This window comes from Pomacea canaliculata, linkage group LG1 (assembly GCF_003073045.1).
Source record: "Pomacea canaliculata isolate SZHN2017 linkage group LG1, ASM307304v1, whole genome shotgun sequence".
NCBI classification, from domain to species: Eukaryota; Metazoa; Mollusca; class Gastropoda; order Architaenioglossa; family Ampullariidae; genus Pomacea; species Pomacea canaliculata.
In genome coordinates, this window is record NC_037590.1 from 25732357 (window position 1) to 25745594 (window position 13238).

The 13238-nt window shown below is 38.4% G+C and overlaps 1 protein-coding gene across 4 annotated transcripts; it reads left to right on the top strand.

The window, feature by feature from the left end:
* Positions 1 to 3: 3 nt before the first annotated feature.
* LOC112570133 lies at positions 4 to 8723 on the top strand. 4 transcript variants are annotated; one of them, XM_025248395.1, is made up of 6 exons: positions 4 to 273; positions 1533 to 1719; positions 2331 to 2921; positions 4318 to 4557; positions 5517 to 5708; positions 5870 to 8723. In XM_025248395.1, exons 3-6 carry the CDS (start codon positions 2784 to 2786, stop codon positions 5957 to 5959), a joined length of 660 nt encoding a protein of 219 aa, XP_025104180.1. In that variant the 5' UTR covers positions 4 to 273; positions 1533 to 1719; positions 2331 to 2783; the 3' UTR covers positions 5960 to 8723. The 4 variants fall into 4 exon arrangements, with proteins under 4 accessions (XP_025104180.1, XP_025104202.1, XP_025104210.1 ...); XM_025248417.1 differs by having other exon boundaries at positions 4 to 248; XM_025248407.1 differs by lacking the exon at positions 4 to 273 and adding an exon at positions 280 to 449.
* Positions 8724 to 13238: the final 4515 nt, after the last annotated feature.

The following is a 13238-nucleotide window of genomic DNA, read 5'->3' on the forward strand; positions in this document are numbered from 1 at the left end:
AAAGTCCCCTTATTTGGCGCACACGCCAATACAAGCTGTCGACAGCATCATGATGGCAAGCGCAATGTGTCGAATTAGAGTAGAAATAAAGAGTTTAAATCCCTTTTGGATGCAGGTTGACTTCGATGAGCACCCTCTAATAGCCGATGTAAGGCAGAAAATACAGGCGCTAAGTAATGAAAGGGACATCGGAGAACTGTTGCTTCAAGGATGTATATTGCCGTCAGGAGAAACTTCTCGTGTCTTACGTGAGAATGACGTTATTCTAGCGACGTAGGTTACAGATTTTACATGATCGCCATTTCACAACTTTTTCCTTAAGTTAATATATAAATCTAATACGCCTTAAATAAAACTGATTTCATATTAATGTAAGGTAGGTTTCAGACATGGGAAAGTCAGCGTGTGGAACAGTGTTGTGATTTCGAAGGATGGCAGGATTGTTTAAGGTAACTAAGTAGACTAATACCAGAGCAGTGGCTGCATGGCTCCTTGTCGTTTTCTTTCTTGTGAGTAGAAGTGATTATGACCTTCAATCTGGCTGAAACTGTTTTCCACAAGCCATTAAAGATTTTGTGCAAAGTTCTTTCAGCAAGAGATCTCAAGTGCCTGAAAATGTCATTTATGACAGTTGGGTCCTGGCACCATACACTTGAGTGTTTGATTTCCATCTGGAATTCTTCCATCAGAATGACATCTCTGTAGATTTGGTTGTATATTGGCTCTGAGTGTGTGTGTTTGTTTTGTTATGCATCATTGTGTTTTTGGGCAGCTTGATGATGATTTCTTTTGCCAGGCATCTGACTTTCTTTTGGGTGAGAAGATCACCTCATGATTGTTAGTTTTCAGCTTTTCTGGGCTATCATTATTAGGTAGCGTACTTTTCATAGGTTGTAGGTGCCGTTATTTTCTCAATTTGAAAGTTTTTATGCAATATATGGCTCCAGTTTTACTGACTTTGATTTAGGCACATTGACCTTTATGTTTACCTTTAACCTAAAGTTTAAGTAATTGTCAAGACATTTTGGTAGATTCCCACAAATTACATGTAAAGAATTTTGTGAATATTAACCATAATAAAAAAATAAAGCTGTAGGGACATTTCAAACAATTTGAGAGCCATTTCCTCGTATGTTGTAATGTTAAAACAAATCTGTTCGATATAACTAAATTTAGTTCAGGAAACCAGATGTCATTTTTCAGGTAGCCCAGGTAATTAAAATGGCTGTTGAAGCTGTACAAATGGTTGAATGTAGATTTATTCTTCAGTTCATGAACCAGTAAAAGTGTTAGAAAGCCAGGCATAACAGGTTGTTTTATGGACATTTTAAGGTATTATTTGGTTTAGTGCATCAGTACATACATTTTCGTTATATTTCATGACTTTAAAGTAAAAAGGCCAATATATCTTACCTTCACTTCTTAAGATATGGTAAGTCACACAACCTGAAAGTGTTTTGCAATAACGACAAGATTTGTAGAGGAATGTGGTGATCAATAAGACTGTTCTCAAAAAAGTGTTTCTCTTTTAGACTCAAAGTATCAAAGGATGCAAGCACTAAATATGCCGAAAAATTAACTGTCAATGACAATGTTCCTGGATCTACTCAAGAGGAGAATCATATAAATTTTGGCAAGAACCCAAGTGGGACTGTTAATGAGAACAATGTAAGAAGTACATCCCAAATATTGGAGAAGATCAGAAAGTTTCATTTACTGGTGGGTATCTGTATTCTCAGGAATCACAGCTGTACTATTGCTGTGTGTCTGGATTGTTATAATTATGCAGAAATAGACTGTTCCAACCTCAGTCCATCTTGAAACAGCAATTTCTTGTATAAACCCCAAAAATATATTTTAGGCTAGAATTTTTTTTAAATGGTGACAGTTACACAAAATATATAACTACTTACCTGTCTAGTCCTATTAGCAGTAAATTCTAATGGTCAAATACCTTACAAAAACGATATGTTAATTTCATTCACAGTCTCTACTCTAATGGTGGCTTTTTGGAGGCCACAACATAGTTTGTATTGTTTATTTAATGAAGCATTGTCTCATTGCTTCAATAAAATTTCACACTTTTCTGTGATATAGTCTTTGTTGTTGCATAAAACAGCACCAACCAACCATTCTGGAAGAATTTTGATGTAGCCTGATGTTCATGTTTGGATGTTTGTATGAAATATGGTAATTTGACAAAAAGGTGCATATCACAAAGTCTTCATTATTCTTTTAATCAAGAATCCTACAAATTTGATACTGATTCAGAGGACTAATCAAAGGAAAAGAATTTGACCATACCTTCTTTATAACCATAAATGTTTCAGGAACTTCATTGAAGGAAGTGAAAAAAGATGTAGATGATTATGCTTCAGGCTCCGATGTAATAGCTCAGAGTAACCTCTATACAAGAGAAAGAAAGCAAACTCGAAAAAGAAAGCGAAGAAAAGGAGCAATGATCAACACTAGTAACTTAGACAATGCTCATACAGATCCTTCTGTCAGAGAACTCAGACTTCCAGTTAACAAACAGCCAAGATCAAGGAAAACAGTGTTCTTTTCAGATAATGAGAGTGATGTGGACAATTACAATAATGCAGGTTTTTTTGAAGAAACCAGAGAGGAAGACAGAATTACTGAAAAGCCATTTATGAGTGTTGCACAGTTGAAATGTCTCGAACAGTGATGAGACTCACACTAAAAATGTCAAGCTTATAGACAGAACTGGAAAAGATGAAAAGGGCTCAAGTCACTATAACATAGATGCCGATGCCTTAGGCATGGTACCTGGAAAAGAGGATGTTAAACAAAATGATGACTGCAGTAAACAGCATGAGAAAAAGATTGGTACAATACTACCACATGGGAAGTCATCTAGCCCCAACAGTAGGTGTGAAGACAAACCACGTCAGAATCAGGTAAGTTAGTATTTTTCTGACATATATACTATAAAAAAAAGTAAAAAGCCGAAAATAATTCATACAAATCAACTGCAACAAGACCATGTAATGTTTAAATTTCATCATTTAACAAGAAGGTGTAAGAATTTGTAAACCAATTCTATTCCAAGATATAGCCAGTCATTTCCACCCCTGAATCTAAAATTCAGAGGAACTTTCAGTGCACTTTGACACTTCTGCTTCCCAGATTATTATGAACAAGACTATCTGGCATGTCTATCTTCCACATTCTGTCCATATCTCCCGAGAAGACCTGGATGTTCTACCTTCCACCTCATTTTCCTTCAAAGGCTTTTGAGTTTTACGCCAGAACTTTCAGCTCTTTTTCGGTACTCTTACCTTTTGTGTAGCCAGATACCACTGTCTACTCTCCTTCAGGCTGTTGTTGCATGGGTTACTCTGGACAAGACTATCACTATATGCTGTGCCTATATTCCACCTTCTGCTTTGATCTACCTACATGACCTTGAGGGTCTTCTGACCCAACGTCCTTCTCCCGTTCTTTTGGGGGACTTTAATGGGCACCACTTGTGGGGTGGGGCTTTGAGTAATGTTAGGGGAGAGTTGTTGGGAACTTTTTTTATTGAAAACGATCTCTGTTTTTTAAATGATGGTCTGAACAGCTTTTGACCATACAGCAACAGTATATCGGCTGTAAATTTATGGGTCATTATTGTTAAACTTTAACTGGAGTGTACATGATGACCTATGCGAGACTGATAACTTTCCCATAAGTATGCAATTTTTAACTATTCTGGAGCAGGATATTAATTTTTATGAAGAAAAGTGGAACCTTTCTAAGGCAAATTGACCTGCTTTTCAGGCCCTTTGTGCCACCCACCTTTGTTCTAGCTCTAATTTTAATTTAGATATTAGAAATGGTAGTAATGATCCTCCTTTACAAGAATATCCTATGAGTGTTTTTTTTACATCTTTTTTATCTGAAGTTGCTTTGTCAACGATTCCTAGGAGAGAGACATGAAAATACTACCTCCACGTCCCATAGTTTACAAAATACAGCTGTATGGTCAACATGCCTGTAAGACGTTTCAGTGTCTTGCCTTCTACCTGTACACTCCAGAAATGTAATTAAGCTAAGCACAGGCTTGCTATACTTTTTAACGAAACAGAAAACTTGAGAAAACAGAATGGTCTGGAGTTGGACCTTGTTTGCATGTTTGTGTTTTACGCATGCCTGCAACTATTGGGCATGCGCTGGTCTTTTCTTTGCATGTGGAATCGGTCTACAGGACTTTGTTATACTATGAACTTAGTAGACGGCACTATACGATTGCCTCACTCCTATTTCTTAATTATTAAGTCTGTTGGTTTCTTTTTTTGTTTGTTTCATCAGTTGGTTTTGGAAGTCGTGCAACCAGACATGACACAGTACCTTAAAATGACTCCAGCAGAGCGGGGTCTATTGCTTCCATCATACATGAAGGCAGAACGCCTCTGCAATGGTGCAGTGAAATACACTAGGACCACAGATCCTCTTAAAAATAATACCTTTCACCTCACCGACAATTTTTCATCCCCTTCAGGCAGATGCAGACTTCCAGCCATTGAGACAAAAATGCAGCTGACTACTTACGTAAGACATGAATATTAGCATTATCAGTGTGATTTTTGCTTATTCTCAGAGGGATTTCTTCCATTTTATTGAAAAAATTTGCAGTAGACATTTTGAATGATCTAGTGGTGTCCATTCTCAAAATATCAGCATATGAACATCATGTACAAAAAGAAGTCAAACACCTTGATATCACTAATGTTCTAATTTGTTCTCAAGACTGCATACAGTCATCAGGAGAGTTGAGACCATGTGTTAATTAGGGATATCTGTAGGCATTCATGATGTCATGGTTTTAGCCTCTTTCTGTGCATGGTGTTGTTACCAAACATCAATGGTTGCAAGAAAAAGATTACAAAAAGCGGATGTAGTAGGACAAAAAGACAAGAGTGCGGTGTGAATTTTTTAATATCTCTTTGAATATTGCTTTCATGGGTAACAATAGTTTAAAAGCACTCATGAAAACAAAAAGAAGCATGAAAGATGAAAAGCACCATGAAGATGAAACATGGCATGTTGTGTCAGACTTTATCAATGCTGATTAGAAAATTGTGCCCCAGATTATATCTTTCTTTTCTAATTTGTAATAAATTAAATATGAGTGACATATGAACTGTAGTTAGTTTGGTCAGCATGTTATAAAAAATCCTCGAATTAGCCTTATAACACCCTCCCTTGTCCTTAAAAGGATCTATGACAGTGTATTAGGTGTGAGGTGGACATAAACTGCATGTAGTTTATCATACCTAGGCCACAACATATGTCACTAGATCCCACATCTCTTCTTTCAACCTTTTACTTGATAAATCAGATGCCTATTGCTGCTGTGTAAAGCTGGAGGCAATATTTTATAGTCTCAACTCAACCTCAAGCCAAGAACTCTTACCACCAGGGTACAGAACCATCTGTGTACTATCCCAAAAGCAAAAACTTTAATTGCATTTTATAGTTCTTTTAATAAAATTTTTTTACTCTTTCAGAATGATCATAATACATCAGATGCAGTGAATTCTGCATTATGGCCGTCAGAAAAATTAAAAATAAAGGATTTTCTTGCTGATACCAACTCTGAAGAAAGTATTAAAATCACTGCAGCCCCCCTTTTTTGTAACTTCAGTAAACTGCCTGATCTAAGAGCTGCACCAAAGATAGGAGACTTCATTGCCTATAAGGTAAAATTACTACGTTTCTGTTTTCAAATATATAATCTGTTGAACGTTGTGTAGTTTGTTTTATTTTGCTTTTTATTTTAAGGTTGAATTGTTCTTGTCCAAATTGCAAAAGAAGTAAGTTGCATGTGAGGGAATATTTAATTTCTTTTTCCATTTTTCAGGTTCTTGAGCTGGGAGAAGACTACATGCCTAGAATATCAGAGTACAAGGTAGGTTTTTTTTTTTTGTTTGGTTGGTTTTTTTTGTTGTAGCTTTAGATGTACCTTTTCATTGTCATTATTATTAGTTATCTCTTTTGTGTTTACAACAATATAGTGCCCCTTGGGAATCTCATTTTACATGCCAGGATTGAACTCTCAACCTTTCTCTGCCCTCTTATTTCTGCCTTCCTGGCTCTTTTGCCTGTATTCTTTTCTAAAAATAACTCCCAACTTCTGCTGCTGTTTCACCTTTCCTCTCCTCTGTCTCTACCATGTCCTCCCTTTAGGCCTGTGTTTGCCAAGCAAAAAGACCCTTCCTGGAGATGAATGTAATCCTGGGGGTTGAAGTCCACGAGGTGTTCTGGTTCATCACACCTATACACCCCTTTGACCCAGACTTCCACTAGATGGGAAGTAAGTTTTGTCTACACCCATCATTTGGCCGGTCATGCAAGGTATTTTCTTAATGCTGCAGTTGGGTTAGTGACGTTAGTCTATTCTATAGACTCTAGCCCTAATGTGGCCTTGATGGAAGTACCCTGTGTGGTGCCACTTGGTTGCATCCCCTTGCTGGACTTCATGGTGGGAATGAACATCGGCAAAATGAACCTAAAGGACACAAAAAGCATCAGGTCGCACTACTTTGAGAGTGAGCTGTCCTCAGACAGTGATGATGAGACTCGCGACAATGTATCAAAGACATTTGAGCAGGCCTGCCCCTGGTTTCTGGTTGTGGAATGTGGGAGATCATATACTCTTTTTTATAATTCTAAACTTTTGCAGTTAATTATATTTCATAGTGGTTTGAAAGACCTGAGGCCACAGTTATGAAGCGAGGGTAAGTCACTGCCCTGAGGCAACATGAGAGAATTTGAGGACAAGTGTCTTATCTTTGTATTTTTCAAGCAGTGTCCAGACACCACAGATGTGGCCTTTTTTTCAGGGGTGGGATAGGGGAAGTTGATTATAAAGCAATGGAAAGGGGGTAAAGTAATAGAAAGCAGTGTTTGTAGGGTTTATACACCACTTTGCAGTTTCAGAGACAAGACTCTTACCCTTGGCTTCTTCACTTTGCCCCATGGGAACATTTCCCTTGCTTTATAACTATAGCCCCTGATGATGAGGGTCTCTCTTCTGATCTAGTTATTGGGGAACACCAATGGGGCACCACCCCCTGTGGGGCTGGATTGCAAATGAAACCAGGGAAAGGGAGGATGTTGGGATCTGTCTTTAGGGAAATTATCTCTTCCTTTATACAACAACTCTCACACTTTTTGCTGACCTCACAGCAGCACTATTCAAGCTGTTGACTTGTCAATCAGCAACTTGATTGCATTTGGACTGTTTAATGATATGTGGCAATAATCTTTGTCCAATAATTATATCATTTATCAAGATATTACTGATATTTTTGATGGTCCCATAAATGACCAATCTGTGGGCGTTTTTATATACCTTTTAATAGATATTGCTTTGACAACCATACCCTGGTGAGGCATGATCTATGACTTACAACACCGGTTTTAAAACTTTTCCAAACGAGTACCAGAATTCGAATTGACTGAGTACCACCTCCCAACTCTTTGCCCTACGAATATAGTCTATATATACTCATTCTTTTATTTTGGCACCTAGTGCTTGCGTACCAGTAGAGGTACATGTACCACAGTTTGAAAACCAGGGGTTTACAGAGAAGGCCCAGCAGCTGGCTATCTGCCACCCAACTCCTAAAAGTGGGATTTTTTTTTAACCATGTGAAACACAGGCTGAACCTATTTTTAAACAGAGCTAAAAGCTTGCAGAAGTTTGTGTCTTTCTTATCCTTCAGCACCATTAGGGGAAGCAGATTGCTGAGTAGTTAAAACACTGGTACACCAGCTCAATGTCCATGTTGCACAGAGAACTTCCTCCAGTCGACCCAAGTTTTCAGGAATGGGTACACGATAGAGAGCTGGAGACAGGTAAAGCATCAAGAGAAAGAAGATAAGCACTGTTGTCACAAATAAAGGGGCTTGTCCAGAGAAAACTCCCCCAGTGACCAAAGGAAGGTTAGTAAATGACCTTTACTTTACCTGCAGCACTTACCATACAGTATGAGCAGCTGCCAGAAAGATATGGAAGAAGTTTCAGGCAATTTCAGTGGGCCATCTGCAAGTCAGAGACTTCATTGGACTTCTATGTTAAGCATAGTGATATAGCTAATTTGCTGGAATTCATGCCATTCTTCATTCAAAACTTCTAAAATCATTTTTTTTTTAAGTTTATGTTGGGTCTGTTCTTTTCAGTCTTCAGCAACAGGAAATCTGGCATGTTTTGAATGCCATCTTCAACTAGCTGCATGCAAACCTGGATTGTAGAAAAGGGCATTTTATGTTGATTTATATAGTGCTTTTTCCCACCATTAAAGGCGGGCTGAAAGCGTTTTACTAAATATAATTAAATTAAACTAACCCCAGAAAACTCACAAACATAATAAGAATGGATGGTGGCCTCAAAAAACAGTTGTAGAATCAACTGTTGTGTTTTAGTGCCCTTTGAGACATTAATGTCGACTCCAGTACTGTTTTTATTCAGATGTTTCTGTGGAATACATCCTAGGCACAGCTCGAATCTTGCAAGTAGAAAAATCTCATCAGAAAACTATATGACCTGTCAGACAAGGCATCAGCATTTTTTACCAGTGCATCCCTGATGATCTTGCATCAGCTGGCAGCCCAGGTACAGACTGAACATGTCACCATCTGTCACAGCCCTCCTGAGAATCGCTGCCAAAGATCTTTCTTCATCAGCAGCAGCAGGTGACCAGCAGTGTACAAGCCCACAGCCAGTCTGAGAACCTGCTGCAGGTCATCTCATGAAAAACCACAACAACGTGGCAACGCTTAAAGCAAGGCCTTTGTTGAAGTCAAGGATCTCCACTAGAGCAGCCATAGTGTTCTGTTAGCTGTCTTTTGGAACAACAAATGTAGATGAATCCTGTGTGAACTTAAACTGCACGCAAAGCTAGAAACAGTTATCATTTCAGTTGCTATATTTCATCTTTGTGACCAGCCAACGATGGACTAGAAATGTCGATACTCTCAGGTATGTTCCTGTAGTCCAGGAGAAAATGATAAAGTTTCACAACATCGATGCTTACTACTGCATTTATCAAGGTATTTCTGTCAACTTTATTGCAAATGAATCCTGCTGTGAAAGGACAACATCACAGCTTGTTAGAACTATTGCAGAAAAAAAATCAGAATCTAAAATGAACACAACATGCACAGATATAAAAATAAGGCAAGATGTTGCAGATTTTACAGTTGAAAGAAAATGGTCCAGAAAAAGAAGAAGTGACGAAGACTCAGAAACCAATCAAGAAACATAGGTGATGATGTCACGTATCCACAAATCGCCAACACACACAAAATCTGACCAAGATTAACAGGCAAGACGAAATGTGATAAAGAGCTGCCCCCCTCTAGCCAGTTAGGTGAAGGGGCATCACCCTCCCATTATCTCCTATGAAGTCAGTATGCATCTACTTTCAATAATAGAGAAGCATGTTTTCAGACCCACGTATCTCTGTCCACGATGCAGTATTCAAAGCTGGTTTTAATGCAGCTTTATATATGTAGGAAGGAAATATATTGCTGAAAAATGCAACCATTAGGGCCCTAATGTACGAAGCAGGAATGTGAAATTTGCAGTCTTTGACCAAATACAAATACATGATGTACACAAATATATGCTGAGGAGTGTGGGGAAAAAAAATCTCATGCATACTTAAATATCAGCTGTGTATACAAAGTCTAGGGTAATTCTTATCATCACTATTTTATTCAAGAAATCCAACCACACATGCTATAGAACTATCCATGAAGCAGTGCTTTAATTGAAGAAATGTAAGCTGCATAAGATGGACCATTAGTGACAGAATATTTCACATCATTTAATTTTTTGCTTTTATATACATTAATTAATTTAGTTTTATTTGGTTACACCCTTCTTAGAACTCTAGACTCAATGTCGAAAAATTACATCTCGGTAGAGTAAAGTTATTGATCTACTAAACTGTGCTTGCTTTGCACTGACGTAATACAATCATTTTTATCCCTTCATCTATTTTCTCTATAAATAGGGCAATCTCTATCACCATTTTTAAATGCCATTTCTGCTCTCACTCATGGGTGGTCTAGTGGCACAATGGTTAGTGCAGGGGTGTCCAACCTACGGCCTCCAGGCCATCTCCAGCCCATGAAGGTGCTTCATGCGGCATGCTCATTTTAACCAGCTGCAATATAACTTCATTTTTAATGTCATGATTCTGGCAAATTCGCCATCTTCGGCTCCCGCAAATTATTTTTTATTGTTATCCAGTGGGCCCTTGGGCCACATAAATGTTGGGCATCATCTGGTTAGCACTCGCACATCGCACAGTGAAGGTGGCTGTTCGCTAGGTTCAGCTGTTGTCTCAGGCACTCTGCTCTTTCTCTGCATGTGGCATCAGTTTACTGGGCTGCCTGCCTTGCCGTAATATAGCCTTAATTTCTGGATCAGCGTAAAATACCAGTTACCCCACCCTCTACCTGTTCTCACCCGCCACTTATTGTTTATAGGACTGACGAAGAGCTATGCCTCCGTTTCCCTGCTTACTTTCAGGAGAGTTTGCCTGTTGCACTTAAATATTAATTTGATAATGTGTGCCATAACCCCAGCAAGTATATTTCAACACCTTTTGAGAATTTATCGAAGCATGTATAGTGAGTCACTTCCTAGCATCAACACTGTCTTCTGTCTGATATCAGCTCACTCCTACGGAGCAGTAGTGTTATGAATGTAATATCCAAGTTTGTATTTCATGATTGAGAAAGGATCACAAAGTACTGTGACTTTTCGCTTGCGTCTGTGGTCAAGATAAGCAGAGATCAACGCATAGAAGTAGGATGTTATTGTTTGTTTGTGTTTTTATTTTTTTTCGTGAGTCAAATATCGCGGATGAAAGAGTGAGCCAGGCAATTGACTATAATCACGACATTAACAGCTATGTTAGTTGGTATAAGGAATGATGTTGGTGGAACAGATGTGTTTTTAGTGAACATTTGAAGGATCTCTTTGCAAGTGGTACAAGGAATCCTTATAGAGGACACCGGCTGAGAAGAGTCATAAAAGGAAATCCTATCAAACTACTGTGAAGGATACAAAGCTTCTTTTGCTGAATGATGATTTTACTCTCTAATTTGACTACCCTTTACAGCTTTGCTAAGTTTTCTGTTTTTAACAGATTTCCATACCAATGTGATAGTGGTCTCAATAAGTTTTTTTTATATATATGCTGTGATTTTTAAGCCCTCGCCAAATAGGAGGTGCAAAATTAATCCCCCCCCTTTTTTTTTGGCACGACACTCTTTAGCTCTACAAAGTATGAAATAATAGCGACTTTCACCCACCTCCACTTCATGCAAATATTATACAAAAAATTGTACACTTGGCAAATGTTTTGAAGAATAAAAGTGTATGTTATCAGGTGAGAGAAAGACTGCAGGGAAACTTGACTTGCCTTATCCATTTCCACAGGAAAACATCACAACAGAGGTGAATTGTTTATAATATGTACATCTTTACAGAAAATTATTTTCGAGTTGGTAAATAAATACTTGAGGATAAAGCTCTCAGGTAACACCAAGACATTATGTGTGTATTCCTCATGATTCAGTGCATGCAAATGCAATGGTAAGAGATCATCTTGGTTTCATTCATCTTAAAGTATGAAAGGATTTTACTAAATACTGTAAAATTTAACTTCCTGCTACAGGGTTCATACAGAATCTTTAAAGGCTGAATTCTTAAAAGTTCTGGAAATATTTTTGAAATTTGGGAAAACTGAAAATACATCGTATTATCTATTCAGAATTCCTGAATTTAAAAAAAAAATCAGTTTTTTGTTTCAGAATGAATTTAGTCACAGAACACAAGTTGGAAACATTTCTCTATTCTCGATTCAATTTTCGGTATAATGAAACAAATTTCTTTTCATTCCTTCCTAAAATGAAAGGTTATGGTTTTTATCAGCTTAAAGGTATTGGTAATTTAATGCTCTAGTCTAGTAACTGAGAATGTGCAAGTGTGTAACCATAAAAGAGGTTTGATAAGAACTGGATAGAGGCAGCTGGAATGGGAAGCATGTTTCTAGACCCATCTCTGTTAGCAGCACCCTATTCAAAGTACTCCAGGAAGTAAAATTTTATTTTGACCACAACCTATCCTTTCTTCCCCATATCAAATATTTATGTCTATCATGTCAGGAAGCCTTTTACATTCTTTGAGTAGTTGGCCATATCAGCTGGTGGTACATTCACTTTGTCGATACCATGCTCAGATCCCATCCAAGTTAGATTATGGCTCCTCATCTGTAGCTCTGCTCGAACTTCATATCTCAAAATTATGGGCTCTGCATCTGTCTGGGTGCCTTTTGCATCACTCTTGTACAAAGTTGGTACACAAAAGCTGGGGAACTTCCACTTTTTCTTCGTGATCTGAAACTTATACTGTCCTATGTCTGTCGTTTGAAATCGCACCCTGGAAACCCCCCTATTGTGCCGTTTTTTTATCCTCAGCATGCTGCCCTGTATGCTTTTCAAGCTAAGGAGCCAAAACTGTTACCCTTCTTTTACACGTTGTTTGCAGGCTGCTGAAGTAAATATTCAACAACACAAGTCTCTCCCTTCTGCCAGCTCCTCCTTGGACTCTTCCTGCTCCTGAGATCTTGTCTTGATCTTGACACATTTATAAAAGACTACACCAGTAACCTCATCTTTCTTCGATGCCTGCAGGAAATTTTCTATCCTGGTTTCTGTTCTCAATCTTAACAGATTGCTCCAGGTTCCAAATGGTGGACCTTTAACTGCTGCAGCAGTTCTGCCTTTCAACCACAACAGGCATCTTCAGCCTGCCATGAATGTTTGTTGTTCTTCACAGAATTTGATGCCATCTTTCTAGCCTTGCAGCATGTTTACCAATCTTCGGAGCAGAACTTCTTAATCATTTCAGACTCACTACTTTCCAAGCTCTTCTTTTGAGTTGTTTTGACCCCCCTCTCATGGTCCAGCTCCATATGATTTATGTGGCTCTTTTTCGTTGCAACAAGGACATAGTCTTCATTTGGGCGTTTGGCCCAGCTGTTATTCTAGGCAATGTTCAAGTGGTCCAGAGCCCCCATGGGCCCGGTTCCTAGTGCAAGGGGTGGACACCCAACCTCTCTTTGGATGGGTAACTGAGTGGCCTATTTCTTCCTCACTGTACTTATTTCTGTCTCACAGGTCCTTTCACCTTTATTCCTTTATTCCCT

What these genes read in the sequence shown, in the direction of transcription:
- LOC112570133 (XM_025248395.1), top strand. Translation starts at nt 2,784, where the DNA reads ATGGTACCTGGAAAAGAGGATGTTAAACAAAATGATGACTGCAGTAAA. An exon ending in AAATGCAGCTGACTACTTAC is followed by an intron (nt 4,558 to 5,516) that starts GTAAGACATGAA and finishes TTACTCTTTCAG; the next exon opens with AATGATCATAATACATCAGA. An exon ending in GAGACTTCATTGCCTATAAG is followed by an intron (nt 5,709 to 5,869) that starts GTAAAATTACTA and finishes TCCATTTTTCAG; the next exon opens with GTTCTTGAGCTGGGAGAAGA.